General features: G+C 58.1%; 1 protein-coding gene across 1 annotated transcript; it reads left to right on the forward strand.

The window, feature by feature from the left end:
• Positions 1-11,159: 11,159 nt before the first annotated feature.
• On the forward strand, positions 11,160-15,957 carry FMOD (fibromodulin). The gene is made up of 3 exons (XM_061471860.1): positions 11,160-11,306; positions 13,224-14,234; positions 15,761-15,957. The coding sequence occupies exons 2-3, from the start codon at positions 13,244-13,246 to the stop codon at positions 15,910-15,912; spliced, it is 1,143 nt and encodes a 380-aa protein (XP_061327844.1). The 5' UTR covers positions 11,160-11,306; positions 13,224-13,243; the 3' UTR covers positions 15,913-15,957.
• The last annotated feature ends 1,277 nt before the right edge of the window (positions 15,958-17,234 follow it).

Consider the following 17,234-nt stretch of genomic DNA (forward strand, 5'->3'; position numbering starts at 1 on the left):
GAATACCCGCTCTGGGAAGCGCTGTGCCTTTCCTTTGATGTATCCCACCCCCTGCTTCCCTTCCCCTCTCCCAGCATCTGGAAAATCCCATCCTCCGGGCGAGCTTGTTCCCCTCATTCCCCGAAGGAAACCTTGAGAAGCTGTCAAAGCAACGCTCCTCGTCTCATTTCTCCTTTATTCCTTCCTAAGGGACAGCCCCAGCTTCTCCCAAGGAGCTGCGCAGGGGCAGGATGTGGCCCTGTCCTGATGTGCACCGTGGCTGTTAAGCTGTGGCTGCAGTGCCCTTCCATGCCCACCAGCACCAACATTTCATCCCAAATCCATAGCTCGGGGCTGGGAAATAAAGAGGGTTTTGTTGTTTCTCTGTACCCGGGGAGCTCAGCTCTGATCCTTTAATATTGCACATTCATTTTGAGGGAAGCAGGAGGGACGGGAGGCAGAGCTGAGCTGCCAGCCCTGCAGAATCAGCTCTCAGGAGCATCCCAGGAGCTGCTGTCCCCCGGCCGTGTCCATCACTGTGTTTGCCATGGAGGGACAGGCTGGAGCTGAGCCAGAGCCAGTGTGAGGGGCAGGGCTGCCCCATGGAGGCACCCCTCTGGGGGCTTGGGCTCCAGAAAGGATGCTGGGATGCTGGCACCGGGCAGCTCGGCTCTGCCCTGCAAGGACCAGTGCTCAAGGCCAGGTTGGACGGGGTCTTGGGGGATATGGTTTAGTGTGAGGTGTCCCTGCCCATAGCAGGGGGTTAGAACTGGATGATCTTAAGGTCCTTTCCAACCCAAACCACTCCATGATTCTATGATCCACGTCCGTGGTACCCATCGGAGCCATCAGAAAGGGATGCTGAGGACCCACCAATTCAGTACACCCCGTGTCCAGCCCCATCCCGGGATGCAGGCAACCCACCCAGGCCTGGTGCGGTGCTGCCGGCCAGGATGAACACCCGGACCACAGTCTAGGGAGGATCCTCTCCCTCCTGGCTCCCTCCAGAGCCATGTGTAATGGCTCCAATAGGAGAGACGGGAAAAGCTCCGGGGAGCTGCGGCTCCGCGTTCCCAAATGTCAGGTGGAGGTGGAGGGTGGAGGAAGTGTTTTCATCCCGAAGGCATCTGCACTGTGCTTCCAGCCGAGGCAGATGCTCTGGGAGCTGCTCCTGGGGCCTCCCAGGATCTGTCTCCCTTGCGGACGGAGGGTTGCAGATGCCAGGGCTCTTTCCTGCTGTTCCCAGCATGGCAACGGGATGCAGCAGCCTGGAGAAGTGCCGCTGGTTTCTCCTCCTTTAGCCACCAGCAAACCCTGCCCAACGCACAGAAGGCTCCCAGGAGGGAAGGGGAAGAGCAGGGCAGCAAATGGCACCAGCCCGATGGATGCGTGCAGCAGGCACCATCCATGCGCCCCCCGGGGATGGGATTCACCATCTCTGCCCTGCTCCAAGCCCAGTGGGTGATGTGGGGCAAGGAGAGGGGAGAAGGTGACAGGTCCCACACAGCCTGTTTGTTTCTGAGTGCAGACCGGGGCTTTGCTGGAGCTGGAGGAATTCATCTTGCTGAAAGAGCCTTGTTTTTCATGGAGGAAATGAGACAGCGGCTTTTAATAGGAAATAAAAACACATAAAGTCAAGAGAAACTGAGACACGGGCCTGGAAAAACCTGGAGCCATCCAGCAGCGTCTCGCCAGCAGCACGGCCCTTGCCAGCAGCTCCAGAGCCTGCACTGGGCTGTACAGCGCAAGGAGCTCGTCCCCCAGCCCCACAGCACATCCCATGGGTCCCCATCGTATCCGTGTGGATTCTGCTCCTGCTCCTGCCCCTGTGTCCTGTTTTTGCACACATGGGGTGGCACGGGCTGTTTGGGGGTGGATGGGTGGATAAGGGAGGGAGGGAGGGGTGGATGATGGGTGGATGATGGGTGGATGATGCGTAGATGATAGGTGGGTGGGTGGATGGATGGATGGATGGATGGATGGATGATGGGTGGATGGATGGATGGATGGATGGATGGATGGATGGATGGATGATGGGTGGATGATGGGTGGGTGGATGGATGGATGGATGGATGGATGGATGGATGGATGGATGGATGATGGGTGGATAGATGGATGGATGGATGGATGGATGGATGGATGGGTGGATGGATGATGGGTGGATGGATGGATGGATCAATAGATCCAGCTGCCGACCTCCAAGGAAAACATTGATGTTTCATGACCAGGAATCACTCAATAACTCCCCAGAGGGTTGACTCTTGCAGGTGTGCCACCAGCGCTCAGTGTTCAGGACTGGGGATTAATATTGATACAGGTCAGGACAGAGGCAGTACACATATACACGTACAGCACCAAAAGCCCTGATGGTTTCCTAGCTGATGGTGCTCTGCCGGCCATCTGCCCAATGCCCTGTCCACAGGGCACCACTCCCCCATGTACAGTATGTGCTCCAACAAACACGCATGGAAAACCAGCCAAATGCGTGGTTTACAGGGATTCGCACCAGGATCAGAGACCATTCATGGCTCATAACTCATCTGCATGGATTAAACAGCAAATGAGGGGTTTGGTGGTGGGAGATGGTGGCAGTGCAGGGGGAGAGGCTGGGGAATAGCCCTGGAAATGTGTCTGAAGGAAGGTCACGGCTTTGTGGACACACAGGAAAGAGCTGATTAAATCAGAATGAAATGCACATCTGGAACATCTGTGTGGGGCCTCGGGGCCTCCTCCCGACGGCATCGGGCTGCTCCATGTCCCTTGGACCCTGCACCAGAGCTGTCCCATCACAGTGGCTCCTTGGACCATGAGCCAAACTGGCACCATCCTCTGCTCAGTGGCTGGAAAACATCCCCAGAGCCCAGGAGGGGCCATCCTGAGCCTCTCACACCACGTCAGAGCTCCCGGATTCAAGGCTGAGCCTTCCCCATCGCTCCAGTGCCGCTTCCACACCCGGCTTCTTTCCATTAGACAGCATCCTGATGTATGTATGAAATCACACTTCTCCTTACGGAGCTGTTGGCTATGGAAGGAAACAGCCATAGCTACGGGTGCAAACAAGAGGTGTTTCCACACCTGGTCTCTGCAGAGCTGCACCAGGGGCACCAAGGGCTGAGAGGTTTGGTGACCCTGACATGGAAAATGGTGCTTTGGGCCATGAGATCCTCATGCCGGTCCCCACATCCATCCCCATGCCCAGACCCCATCATCCCAGAGCTGCAGCAGCTCCTGGCAGCAGCACGGAGCTGCTACCAGAGAGCAGTTAAAGCCTTTGAAACCGCTCCTCAGAGGCAACCTGCAGGGACTGTTGAAGCTGCAGCCACTTCAAGGCAACCTCCCTCGGAAACGTGTAATTGGGAGGGATGGGAGGGAGAGAGGAGGAGGTTTGGGTGCATGAAAGGCTGGGAAGGAGCTGGAAGTGCAGGGGCTTGGGCTCAGAGATTGGGAGAAGGAGGCAGGAAGAGAAACATGGAAGGAGCTTTCAAATGCTTCTTGCAGGCATTTCCCCAACAAAAGCCCCTTCAGCTGGGGGCAGCTGCCCCTTGCGTGCAGCCAAGGGCAACGTCTGTGCATGGGGATGGGTGGAAACGTGTTTATTTGCCAGCACATTGGCCCAAATGCTGCACGCTGGGGTGGGGAGAGGCAGCTCCAGGAGCTGGTTCTGCTGGTGGGACCAGGAAGAGCTTTGCCATGTCAATGGGACAGGTGCTAGCTCTGAAATCCACCCCATGATCCCATCCTCATCCCACATCCCTGCTCCCAGCGTGTGACACTCTTCATCCTTTCACTGCTGCACCGCCATCAGCCGGGAGCAGGGATGTTGGGAGCATCCCTAGTGCCAAAAGCCTATGGACCATCACCAGGAACAGGGAGACAGGCGGGGTCCCCCCAGGCTCTGTGTGCTAAAGGGAGAGCCGGTTTCCATCCCTGACCCCACACAGCACCCACGTACAGCAGCATCCCCATCATTTGCGAGGCCCAAGCCAGGGAGCAAAGAGCAGGATCCCTGGACTCAAACTAACCCTGTCCCTGCACCATCAAAGCAGCAAAGCAAACCTCTTCCCAGCCCTCCCAGGCCATCAGTGGATTCAAGGCCATCTTGGGAGCTGATTCCCACTTAAATACCTGGGGGTCTCCTGGAGATTGCAGCAGTGGTGATAGTGTTTGCTCACGGTTTCCTGTTAAACACACCTGAATGGAGACATTTACTTAGGATTTCACATTATTAACAGCCACAGCTGGAAAAGGTCGGGGAAAGAAAAAGCCAATGTTATTTCCCACAGGAAACGCTCACTGGGAGGATGCTGCCGGGGTTTCCTCCAGCAGCTCCACAGCAAAGGGGAATCTTCCCCTTTAAAACACGCAGCGAATGAAGCTCCAGAAAGGAATTGCTGAAGGGAACCCCCCCTCCCCACCCCGGGGTGACATGGATGTGGCTGCTGGGGCCGGGATACCCGGAGGAGAGGTGCGAAGCGCTTCCTCACCCGCCCTCGGGGCCTGACGAGAGAGGATTCATTAAGTTCCACACACAGTTTAGCGCAGGGCTGGCTGTGCTCATGTATTATTCATCCCTCCACTAACACAGCTGGGTTATTAATGAAAGGTCAGATTCCCTGGAAGTGCAGCTTTGAGCCGGGATGCTCCGGAGGAGCCGCTGGAGCAGGGCTTGGACACACAGGGAGGCTGCCCTGTTCCGTACAGCCCGTTAATCCCCACGCTGCTTCTGAAGCGCACGTTCCCACTCCAAGCACAGGCGGGAATGTGCGGGATGGATCCTGGAGGAATATCGCAGCGTCTACAGGGGCGGCTTCCTGGCTGCCTGCTCCTCGCAGCCGCTGCTGCAGCCTTGGAGGACCTGGGGAGCCAAAGAGACCCGGAGCTTACACATCGGAGCTTACACATCGGAGCTTACACATCGGAGCTTACACATCGGAGCTACACATCAGCATCCCAGCCTTGCAGGGGAAAGGGAGCAAGATGCAGGCAGCCAAGCCCTCGCTCGAGGGAGGGAGCTGGCTGTGGGCAAAGAGAGCAGGAGCTGGAGCAATGTCCTGAAAGGAACAAAGGAAGGAAATCCATACAGCAGGAGCTGTGTGCCCTGAGGTTACTCTTAGGGACTCTCAGCACAGTATTTATCTCAGCCATGCGTTGGGCACCTCATTTACTCCCTTGAGGTGGGTAAAAGATGCTGCACTTGGGGCTGAGCCACAAACCAGCCCAGCTCTTCCCAGGAATTACAGACCATGCCCAGTGTTTTCACACCCCTGGGATGCCCTGTGGCCCCAACAGGGTGTGATGCTTGCACAGCACGCTTGCCTGTGATGGCAGAGAGCACCATTGCCTCCAAACAGCAAAGGGAGCATGTGGTGAGAGCGCAGAGAGCACCCCCAAAACTGGACCCATGGCCTTTCCCTCCCATTCCCGAGGTGCAGATGCCCCTTGTTTCCTGCTCCTCACAGGGAACACAAGGATGAAGAACATAAGGATGGGGCCTCCGGGGTCCATGAAGGGGGATGCAGCCCTGGAATGGCTCAGGAGTGAATGGGGAAATGGCTGGTACCAGTTTTGGGGAGAAAGGGGCTTTTCCAGACGCCTCCATGCACTGGGGAGCAGGCCAGGAGCGCCGGACAGGGGTTTGCCGTGGATTCCTGCTTGTTTCTATGGAGCAGAGCGTGGGAGCATCTCACACCCCCAGCAGCAGCGGGGAAGAGGAGCTGGGTCCTGTAAACGGCTTCGCCCAGGGCACCCCGAGGGCAGGAGGAGAAGCCAGGGGTGTCTCTGCTGGAAAAGGTGGAGTGGAGGCCGCTGGCAGCATCCCTGCTCCAGGCAGCCCCCACACGTTGTCCTGGGAGAGGGACGGAGGAAATGGAGTGAAAACGAAGCAGGGATTCCTCAAACCAGCCCCAGGAGGAGCAGGGAGAGGCAGGCAGGGAGTGGGAGCAGGGCTCTGCTCACCTCTGATTGGGGTGCAGGAGTGGGTGCCAGCACCAGGCAGTGCCACGCTCCACTGGGATAACCCAGGTGGGTGATGGGGATGGCCCCAGCTTGGGGCAGGGGAGGCTGATGGCAGGATGTGGTGGCTCAGCAGCGGCACCATCGCACTTCTTCCTTGCCTTAACTCCCTCGGTTGGTCTGTTCTCCCAAGGGACAGGACAAGAGGAAGCGGCCTCAAGCTGCACCAGGGGAGCTTTAGATGGACATGAGGAACAATTCCTGCCCTAAAAGGTGCCCCAAGCAGGGCAATGCTGGAGTCACCGTCCCTGCAAGCGTTCACACACAGTGGAGACGAGGCCCTCAGTGCCATGGGTTAGTGGTGGCCTTGGCAGTGCTGGGCAATGGTTGGACTACATCATCTTAAAGGTCTTTTCCAACCTGGTTGATTCTCTGTCCCCTGACTCACAGAGATGCAGTGATGGGGACCTGGATGCTGCTTCCCCATCCCCTGACCCCGAGCCCCCCCAAACCCACCCCACCTGTGCTGGAGGGGCAGGAGCAGCTCAGCGCCCTCTCCCCACACAAGGCTCGTGCCTGCACACAGCCGCGGGCGTTGTTTTCCTCCTCCTATTTCCAAGCATCCTCGTTCGGGGCTGTCGGGAAGGAGCCGCTTTGATCATCGCTAATTATTGCTGCGGGCTGACAGCACCCGCGTGAGCTCTGCAGCACCCAGCCCACCCCCAGCGCCGCTGGATCCCCGCAGCCAGCACCCACCCTCCAGGATGGGGACAGGAGAATGGGGCACAAGGAATTCCAGAGCCCAGTGGGGACATCACCACCCCAGGCCCCAGGGGACGTCCTCCTTCTGGATGCTCTTTTCATTGCCATACATCAGGGAAGTGCTGCCAAGACCCCAAGTTCCCTGCAAACAACTCGATTCAGCTGAACGCCCACACCCGGCTTCTTGCTCCTGTTTATCTCCAAAGCCTTTTTTCTTCCTTTAAAAACAAGGAAAACCGTTCCTGCCTTTAATCTGGAGGAATGTTTGCAGCTTGCAAGGAGCCTGGCGCCTCAGGTTCGCTGCAGTGTGGCCCTGGCAGGGCTGAGTGCTGCTCCGAGTGATGCACAGAGGCTCCGGACACTGGGATGTGTTGATTTGTTTGCTAGTGCAGGAAGCCAGGTGGCAGGAGCAGGCAGGAATGCTGATGGCATTCCCAGGCAGCTGATGCTTCCCTTTGCTTTTTGCTTCTTTTCATATTTCAGATGCTTTAGAGAGAAAAACAGCCCGAGCATCATTTGGGAAGGGAGCTCAGTGCCATGGCCATCCCAGAGCTGAGGGGAACCAGGGATGAGCTGGGTATGCCATGGGGTAGCTGGGACCCTGTGCACCAGGACCTGTCCTTGTTTGCTGCCTGTCGCAGCTCAGACTGCTGGTTATGATTTATTAATCTCTACATGGGGTTATATTTGGCTCCAGGCGCATCTGCAGCCCTGTTTGCAGGGAGGTTTGGGTACCAACCTCACAGAGCATTCAGAGCTGGACTGGGGCGACCTGGAACCAGGGACAGGCAGAGATGGGGCCCTTGTGCCTGGTGCTTTCAAGAGAGCTCTGAGGCTCCCTGCTTGTAGGAAACATGACGGGAGATTTTCCCCATCAATGGGCTGGAATGAACCTGTTCCCTCCTGCTGTTTGTTCAGGAGAGGAGGGAGGCTTCACAGAGGAGCCAAGCGTTCAAAGGGCCTTTGAAAACATGAATCGAAGGTTCTGAGCAAGGAAACGCTCCGGTTTTTCCTCCTCCTCCTTGGAATGCTGCAGCCAGCGCCTGGCAGCCTTCGGAACTACCTTAGTGCCACGCTGGGGAAGAGAAGGGAGTGGAATCCTGAAGCTTCCCATGTCCCTGTCCCCTCCCGAGGTCCAGCAAGGAGCAGGGAGCTGCGGCATCGCAACCGCAGGCCATAAATCACAGCAGCAGCAGAGCCTGGGACACCTGATGGGACTTTGGGATCTCTGTGGCTGGCAGGTCCCTCGCTGTCCTCAGTGCGTTTGCACTTGGTTAACCTTGTGCAAACGGCTCTCCTGGCTCCTCTGCAAAGCCTGGAGGCTCCCCAGTGTATTTCAGTGTATAACGAGGCTCCGTTGTCCATGGAGATGTCAGCAGTGCAAAGCATGCATCCAGGGACAGGCGAGGCAGCGACACGATGAGGAAACGCTTCATAGTTTCCAGCTCTGCTCCAAATTAAGCCCTTAACCTTTTCAAACACATTTTTACAGTGGTGGTAATAAGCCCTGACCCTCTTTGTGCTGAGGCAGCCTCTCCCAGCACAGCCCAGGGCACCAGCCACGCTGCACGGGAAGCCCATGGATGGAGATTGAGGAAATCCAGTGCATTTGGGTTTATAGGGATGAGAGCGCACACTGAGAGCAATGGAGATCCTGAGCCATGTCTATGGGGCTGGGAGCTATGGAACAGGCCACAGGGACATTCTGAGGTCTGGGAGGGTTGTGTCCACCCTATAATAACCCGCAGACCCCAAGAGACCAGGGAGTTATTACACGCAGCTCCATATCCCCAAAGGCAGCCTGTAATTACAGTGGGATGGGGCAAAGGCTTCCCAAGCCAAACCAGCATTCCCAGTGCTGGCAGTGGCACCAGGTCTGCAGGGGGCAATGTGGGGTTTGGTCACCCTCCCCTGTGCCCCCCCCCAAAGAGATGTGGAGGCAAAGTGGAGGTGTTTGTGGCTACTGCACAGCCCAGCCCCAGTCGCTGCTGGACCACAATGCGATGGATGAGCAAGGATGGGGCTGCTCTGCAGGTGACACCAGGTACACGTAGCACGGCCAGGGCATGGGGACAGAGCAGCAGCAAAGGGACATGGGTGAGAACCAGGAGCTGGCTTAGTTTTAGTGCCAAGGCACCTCTCTGGTGTGAGCTCTGTTTTGGAGCCCCACGGCACGGGCTGGGGCATGGGATGCTATTTCACAACCCTGAGCATCCTGCAGCAGGGAGCAGACAGGGCAAGGATTCCCATCCGAGGGCTGCATTCATCACTAGCCAGGGAAAGCCTGGGCTGAGTCCTGGCAGCTCACTGCACCCAAGGGAAGCTATGAAGCATGTCCTATGGCAAGTGGGTGATGCCGGGAGCATCGCCCTGTGCTGACACACAGGAGCATCACCCCGCTGGCCTCAGTCAAGAGTTTCCAGCAGTCGCACCGCCTCTGAGTGACCCACTCCCTCCAGATTGCCTCAAATCTTGGTCCAAGAATGTTGTTTGGGCTGAAGAATGTGTTGCTGAAAGAGAAGGAAGGGACAAGGGAGGCCGGGGTGAGAAGGGAGGTCAAGGGAGGCTTCGCCCTGCTTTTGGCATTGGGATATGTTTCGGAGAGGAGGCTGTAGGACTTGGTGCGGAGGTTGAGCGTGTTCCCTCCACCCAGAACAGCCAACACAGAGCCCAACAGGCCCCAATGATCCCTGTATCCCTGAAGGACCCCATTGCCCTGCCTGCTCCTATTGCGGCCTCAGGTTGGGGCTTCACAGTGAGTTTGGCTCCCCAGGGGACCACCAGCCCCTGGTACCCACTGTGAGTGCCTGGCCCCAGCGGATGCTGCAGGACAGCATCCCTCAAAGGGTGCACGTCCCGGGTCATCACTGTTTTAACTTCCAGAAGCTGGAGAAGCCGTGCTCCTTATCTGACCTGGCTGGGGACTATCTGCTTTTCCAGAGCAACATCCAAGCCCTGCGAAAGCCTCCAAGCTGTTGGCCACCGGGACCCCATGAGCTGCCAGAGATGTGACGTTGGTTGACACCATCCCAGCGCCGAGCAGCAGATGTTACTGGCTGCCACCACCCTCCCCACCGTCTTCCCTGGAATACAGCTTCCTGGCAGCGGGAATAAACCCCTCCAAGCAGGGTCATTCTCTGCATCAGCTTCCAACCAGCTCCCTGCCCTTGGTGAGAGTCCGCCTCCATCCCACACCACAGCAGTGCTCGATGGGGTAGAAGAGATGCTACCAGCCAAATGGGCCCCACACACACTTCACCAGGGCTTTACCTCCTTTCAGGCAGTGCTACCCTCCTTGTCCTCCTTTCCCACTCCAAGGCTTTCTCTGAATCCTTTCCCTGCAGATCCCAGCGCCGTGCTGCGGTGCAGCGAGCTGTGCTTTCCAGGCACACTCGTCCTTCCCAAATAGCCCAGCTTCCTGGCAAAGTCCCCACTGTACAGCATGTCCCTCAGCCACCCTGCGCATTCCTTCTCCTTAAAACAAGGGCCTTCCGAAGGGATAAGGATCTTTGCAAGGCTCCCCAGGGGAAGAGGATGTTTTGGCTGGGAAATCTCAGTGGAAAGCAAGGAGAAAGCAAGCCCGGGGGGAGCCTGGCACCGGCGGAGCTTCTCCAAGTGATTCCAGGCTCCTGGGAGGACCCGGGCACGGGATGGGTGGGTGGTTGGGGCTCCTCCTTTCCTTTCCTGGTGGGAGGAAATGCTTTGCAGGGCTGCCTCCAAAGTTGAAGTGCACTGAGAGGAGGATGGGGACTGGAGGGGGGGGGCCTGCAACAGCACTGGGTACCCCCAGGGCAAGGCTGGCACTGGGAGGTGTGAGCCTTGCCACAGGGAGAGCCATGAGCTCTGGTGTCTCTGCCCAGCCATGGGTCACCCCTGCCCTGTCCCCACGTACCTACCCCTGCATCAGCCCCATTCCAGGCAGATGGGCAGAGCCTGCAGGGATGCCAGGCTGGCATCTCCCTCCTGCCAAGCTGCAGACAGATTCCTGCTGTCACAGCGGCCCTTTGGTAGGCAATTTATTTACTTTGGATGCCGCAGCCTTATCGTGCATGGAAATGTTTATCCTAAATATTTCATGGCAGGACTTGCATAAACGGGGCTGAGGCAGAGCCGGCACCAACTCCTGGTGCTGCAAAAGTTAAAGAGAATTCCCCCCCCCCTTCTCCCCGAGAATCCCATCCTCAGCACCTCCAAATCAGATCCGCTTCAATCGTGGCCCCAGGCCTCCTGATGAGAAACACAGGAGACCTGACAAGAGCCCTCTTCAAAACAACATCCCCGATTCCACTAACTTGTTAAACAGAGGGAGCCTGGAAAGTGCCAACACTCCTATGAGAAAAGACGGGAGGGAGGGAGAGGAGGGAGGAAAGAAGAAGCAGGTTATTTATAACGCCAGCAGCGTTAGGGTCTCTTCCAGTCTCTCCTGCAAACTGCCTGCTGCCGGGAGGTCACTCCCCCAAAAACACCCTGCCCTGACCACAAGCACAATATTTGAGTTGGGATCGAGGGCAGGCACCAGCCTTTGCGAAGGGGGAGACACATCCCATGCTGCTGGACAGCCCGGCCATCCCGCAGCAGAGCAGCGAGGCGTTGGAACAGCGGCTCTCACCTCGGTAAGTCCCTGGATTTATGATGGGGTTTTGGATGTGGTGTTTGAAGCCCGATTTCCATCCACATGCCAGCCACACGGGTGGCACAGCTCGAGGCGGGGATGCCCGTTCCGGCTGCCCACAGGTCCTCAGCCACTGGGCTGGGAGCTGGATGCTCATAGCCATCAATACCCACCCCAGCTCTGCCCATTGCCTTTGCTGGGGGGGGGGGGGGGGGGGGGGCTGGTTTCATGCCCAGCACAGCAGCAATGGGACAGGTCCATGGATGGCCACAGACCGGGAAGCCCCTTGCTCCTAACCCTGCTCCCTCTCAGGTAGAGGAGCTGACCCCATTAGCCTGGGAACACCAAGAGGTGACATGGATTTAGTGCCCAGCACCCTCAGCTCAGATCCCACCCCACCAGGGTGGGGAGAAGCATCCTTCCAATGAAGCGATGCTGAGGACAAGCTCTGAGGTTACCACTGTGTTGAAGGGGGGCATGAGAACAGCAGGAGGGACCCCATGGATCCATCCTACCCTGCACAGAGGGTGTCTGTCCCCCCCCAAGCAGCTCAGTACAGCGCAGAGCAAGGTCCGGTATTCCATCAGGCAGAGTGCCCTGGAGCGGGAGCTCTTTAGTGCCTGCCAAGCTCCCCGGTCGCACACTGCATCCCGGAGGACCACATCTCATCTGCTCCTGGGCTGCGGGAGCAGTGAAGGGGGAAGGAGGGAGAGCAGGAGGATGCATGGGAGCCATCCCTGCCTGCCACCACCCCAATCCTGCTTTGCCTCCAGCCCAAGCAGCCTGCCAGGGTGCCTCGGTGGCAGGGCAGCCTCGGAGCACACGGTGCCCTCTTTGCCAGGCAGGACATCCCTCCTCAGTGCAGGGTGAGGACATGGAGGGGGGGAGTCCCATCCAGAGACCCCATTGCCACCCAGCATGGTGCGGAGCACCCAGCGGCCACGTGTCCTGCAAGGCAGGAGCAGGAGCTGGCAGCGATGCACCAGCAGCCCCAGAGCTCTGTGCTCCAGCCACGTCTATAGGAGCCAGCGGGCAGGAGCAGCACAGCCCATGTATTTCCTGGAGGGATTTCAAGCTCCAAGGCTGCTCTGTCTGCTCTGGGATGAGGAGCTGGGATGAGCTGGAGCCTCCTGTGGTGTGCTGGGCACAGCACCCTGCGTACGGCACAGGGCATCAGCGGAGCCCACCCAAGCCAAGGGGCTCAGGGATGGGGTTTGCCTTGCTCTGCCCTGGCTGTGAGCCATCGGCAGGGTCCAAGCACCAGGTCTGGTGATGGCTCCTGGTTAACCTGGCCTCAAGGGGCCGGTGGCTGCTGCCCCTTTTCCTGTTGGGAAGTGAGAGCTTGGAAGTGATTTCCCTCCAGAAAAGCAGGGGCTGTTTACCAGGATCCACAGCAGCAGCGGGAGCATCCTGCGCTGCCACGGGGGAAGGGAGAGCTGGATGAAGCCCACAGCAAAGCCTGTCACCAGCCAGCAGAGCATAAATAGAGCTGCACCAACACATGCCTTGAGCTCCAGCAGTCTGCTCCTGCAGCTCCCACCCTCCTCCCCATGCAGAGCCGGTGCACGTGCATCCCAGGCACCCCTGGTGTCCTTGCGCAGCTTCAGACCACATGTGCTGTATCTCCATCCTCAGCTGTATCCCACATACCCTCAAGTAAAGGGGTTGCAAGCAAATACCCCCTGGGATGGAGGGTAGGCCTAGCAGGCCTAAGGGGGACAATCAGGTACCTGCAAACAGGGGCCATGTCTGCAGCCACATCTTTGGGTTTTCCAGCTCTGCTTCCAAGCGCCACCAACCCCACGCAGGGCTATGGTCACTTCCAACCCCACTGGAGCCCTGGGACACAGGGTGCAGCTCAGCTGCCTCCATCCCTGATGCCACTGATGGGGTCCTCCTCTTTTCTCCCCACACCCAGGTCCCTCCAGCACCAGCACCATGCACTGGGCCCCCATCCTCATCCTCGCTGGGCTCTGTGGAGCCTCCCTGGGCCAGTACAATGAAGAAGAAGACATGGCTTGGTTGCAGTACTACATGCGGCAGTCCCGGATGTCCTCCTATAACTACGTGCCCTACTACGAGGATGAGAACACCCCTTATGTGTACTCCTACCTGCCAGCTCCAGACACGGAGGCAGAGCCCGGGCCTGAACCACAGCAAGCATCTTCCTGGCAGTGTCCCCAAGAGTGCGATTGTCCCCCCAACTTCTCCTCAGCCATGTACTGCGACACCCGGAACCTGAGGTACCTGCCCTTCGTGCCCTCCCGCATGAAGTACGTCTACTTCCAGAACAACCTCATCACCGCCATCCAAGAGGGAGCCTTCGACAACGCCACGGAGCTGGAGTGGTTGGCGCTGCACAACAACCGCATCTCCAGCGAGAAGATGGGCAAGAGGGTGTTTGCCAAGCTCAAAAGCCTGGAGAGGCTCTACATGAACAACAACAACCTGACCAAGATGCCCAGCCCCTTGCCCCGGTCCCTCAGGGAGCTGCACTTGTCTTACAATCAGATCTCCAAGGTGCCCTCCAATGCCCTGGAGGGACTGGAGAACCTCACGGCCCTGTACCTCAGCCACAACTACATCTTTGAGATGGGAGCATCCCTCAAAGGGCTCAAGTCCTTGATCCTCGCTGACCTGAGCTACAACCACCTCAGGAAAGTCCCCGACGGGCTCCCGATGGCTTTGGAACAGCTCTACTTAGAGTACAACTACATCAACACCATCCCCGATGACTATTTCAAGGTCTCTCCCAAGCTGCTCTATGTACGGATGTCCCACAACAGCCTGACAAACCAAGGTCTCTCCACCAACACGTTCAACAGCAGCAGCATCCTGGAGCTGGATCTCTCTTACAACAGGCTCCAGAAGATCCCCCGGGTCAGCACCAACCTCGAGAACCTTTACCTGCAAGGGAACCAAATCAACGGTGAGCAAAAACCCATCCACCAAAGCAGGGAGGAGCAGGGGATGGTGGTGGGATGGGGAGATGGGGATGCAGAACCTCCCCATGGGGCACTGCTTGCGGCAATGAGCAGGAAGCTGGAATCTGGGAGACTTCGGGATGGCCCTCAGCAAGGCAGGAACGCTGCCCCATGTGTCCCAGTACAACACAGCAGCGATGCACAGCACCGCACTGGTTTTGCTGAGCGCTCAGCAGAGGCCTGGTTAGAGAACAGAAACTGGGGGTAGAAGCTGATGCCCAGCCCGGGGAGGGGACTTCACCTTTAGCTCAGCATCGCACCCATCACCAACAGAGCAGCCAGAGGTGGGGAGGGCCCCGTGGTCACTACACATGGGAATGAGCATCCCCCTGGCCAGTGCTAACGCAGGGGACAGGGATGGAGCAGCACCAGCACCCTGCAGGGCACCAGCACAGCCCATAGCCCCAAACCCCTTCCAAGGGCTGGGTCTGCAGGCAGGGGACACATCCCTGCCAGGGCTGGGACAGACGGGAGCTCTGGGTTATTAGAGCCGTGAATGCAGCATCTTCTGCCAGGGCCAGAATTCCCTCCATGTAATACACAAATAAATAAAAGGAACAGATTGTTCTGGGGCTGCTGGTTATAAAAATAAGCCAGGAAAAAAAAAAAAAAAAAAAAAGCAACCCAGCCAAACAGAATCCTGGGAAAATCCAGGTTTTCTGCTCTCATCTGCCGAGGGCAGGATCATCCCGGTGCAGTGCAGGACCCCCAGAGCAAGCCTTGGGATGGGGACAAGGATGCGTCAGTGCAGCCATGGGGCGCTGCAGAGGGAACGCTCGACCCAGGGAGCAGGGAAACACGAATCCACGAGCAGATTCCCAAGTGTTTGCCCTCTGTAGCTGTTAACGTCTGTCCATAAATGCCATGGAAGCACCACGGAGCCCCCAGCCCGATGCAGGGGTCCCGCAGCAGCCGCTGCCTGCCCCGGCAGCAGCCGGCCTGGAGCTCTGCTGCCATCTAGGCGGTCGCTTCTCGCCCAAACCTTACACAAAGCATTTGGAGCTGGTTTCATCCCCTCCATCCCTCCGAAGCCAGCCCCGGATTGGGACGGAGCATCCCTCAGTGGGGCCTGGAAAGGGGATGCCTGCGGGCATGGGGTGGGGACAGGGATGTCCAACCTCCTGGACGTGCTACGCAGTGCCCGAGCCTGCAGGATGCAGCGTGCGAAGCCTCAGAGGCTTAAATCACGACAAGCTGTGGCTGCCCCATCCCTGGCCAGGTTGGACGCGGCTTGGAGCAAGCTGCTGTAGTGGAAGGTGTCCGTATCTACGGCAGGGGGTTGGAGCTGGAGGAGCTTTAAGGTCCCTTCCCAAACCAGGCTGGGATTCTGTGATAAAGCAGCTCTGAGGTCGGCACCCTCAGACCCATCTCCTGAGCATCTCCCCCTTGACACTTCTCACCTCACTCAGGCACAGCACAGGGCCCGGGGCTGCAGCCTGTTCTGAGCTCTCCATCTCCCCTCTCCCCGCAGAGTTCTCCATCAGCAGCTTCTGCACCGTGGTGGATGTCATGAACTACTCCAGGCTCCAGGTCCTGCGGCTGGATGGGAACGAGATCAAGCGGAACGCGGTGCCCCCCGACGCGCCCTTGTGCCTGCGCCGAGCCACCATCATCGAGATCTAACCCGGCCCCGGGCACCTCCCCAGCTCAGGACTTGGCTCCCCCCCTTCCCGGGAGATCCTCACCCCTGTTCAATGCAGCTTGACACGGTTTGACTTGGCTTCCGCAGCAGCACAGTCCGGGTGCTCCAACACCAGCTCACAGGAGCTCTTGTCCCCCATCTGCTCCCTCTTCCCAGCTCTCTGGCCACACAGAGTGGGACATTTCCCCTCTGACCCCCCCCCCCAAGTGATGCACCCATTCACCTTCTCTCCCTGGTCTGGGTAAGATGCAGAGGGATGGGATGCAGCTCATCCCACCACCAAACACAGCACCCCATGGGGAGGGGTTTGGGTCCTGCAGAACCACCAGATCCAAAAGGACTCCCCCCAAGCCTGCGGGCCCCGGGAGCAGCATCAGAAGGTTGGGAGATGAAAAGGGTTAAAATACCCCAGCATCCCTCAGTCTTGGATGGGGAAGAGCAAATCCACTCTTTCCCCTATTTCTTTCCCCATTCCATCTGCTCCAGAGATAAAGGAGAAACTGCTGAGGCTGGAGAGCAACACCCTGAGAAACAGCCCCCAAGGGAGGCTCACACCTTCCCCCAGGCCACCAGTTCAGGGCAGGCCCAGGCTCATGGGATGAGGCAATTCCCAGTGCCATCACCCCCAGCTCCATGGTCTCCCAGTTACACCATCCATAACGACACCATTGCAGTGACTTGGTTCCTTGGACGTTTTAGTTTGGGAACCAAAGGGGCAGCTGAGCTTTGGGGCTGACCTGCAAGAGGTCACCCAAGACCCTCCGCATTTAAACTGCATGCTGACACTAGGCACAAAGCCAACCCTGTGCTACCACCGGCGCATGAGCTCTACATCTCATACCCCCCAATAAAGCCCTTTCTGTAAGTGCACGCACCGTGTCTGAGGAATCCCAAAAGCAGATGCCAGAGTTTGGGAATGGGGGCGGCTCCTGCACACCAGAGCTTCTCCAGGCTGGATGGGTCGCACCAGCCAGGATATGTGCAGCAACCGCCTTCCCCACAGTGAGGAGCTGCTGCTCCAGCGCATCCCGCATGGATCCGTGCATATTCCACACATGGAAAAGCGTTGGTTGCGAGGGAAGGGATGGCGGCACCGCCGGCACAACGCTTCTGGTCCCCATTCTTGGGATGCTTTCACGTTCTCCTGGATCCCAAACCAAAGGGATCCCACTGCACACCCAGCCAGCCCCAGGGGCTGTCACTAGATGCCAGCATTGCTGCTCACACATGGTCCTGTCCAGGCTGGAAGGGTGGCCCTGGCCAAAACCACAGCACCCATGGGTGCCCACCGCAGGCAGTACTT

This window comes from Pezoporus flaviventris, unplaced genomic scaffold (assembly GCF_033815535.1).
Source record: "Pezoporus flaviventris isolate CSIRO_AGI_PZ_B2104156 unplaced genomic scaffold, CSIRO_AGI_Pfla_v1 ptg000069l, whole genome shotgun sequence".
NCBI lineage: Eukaryota > Metazoa > Chordata > Aves > Psittaciformes > Psittacidae > Pezoporus > Pezoporus flaviventris.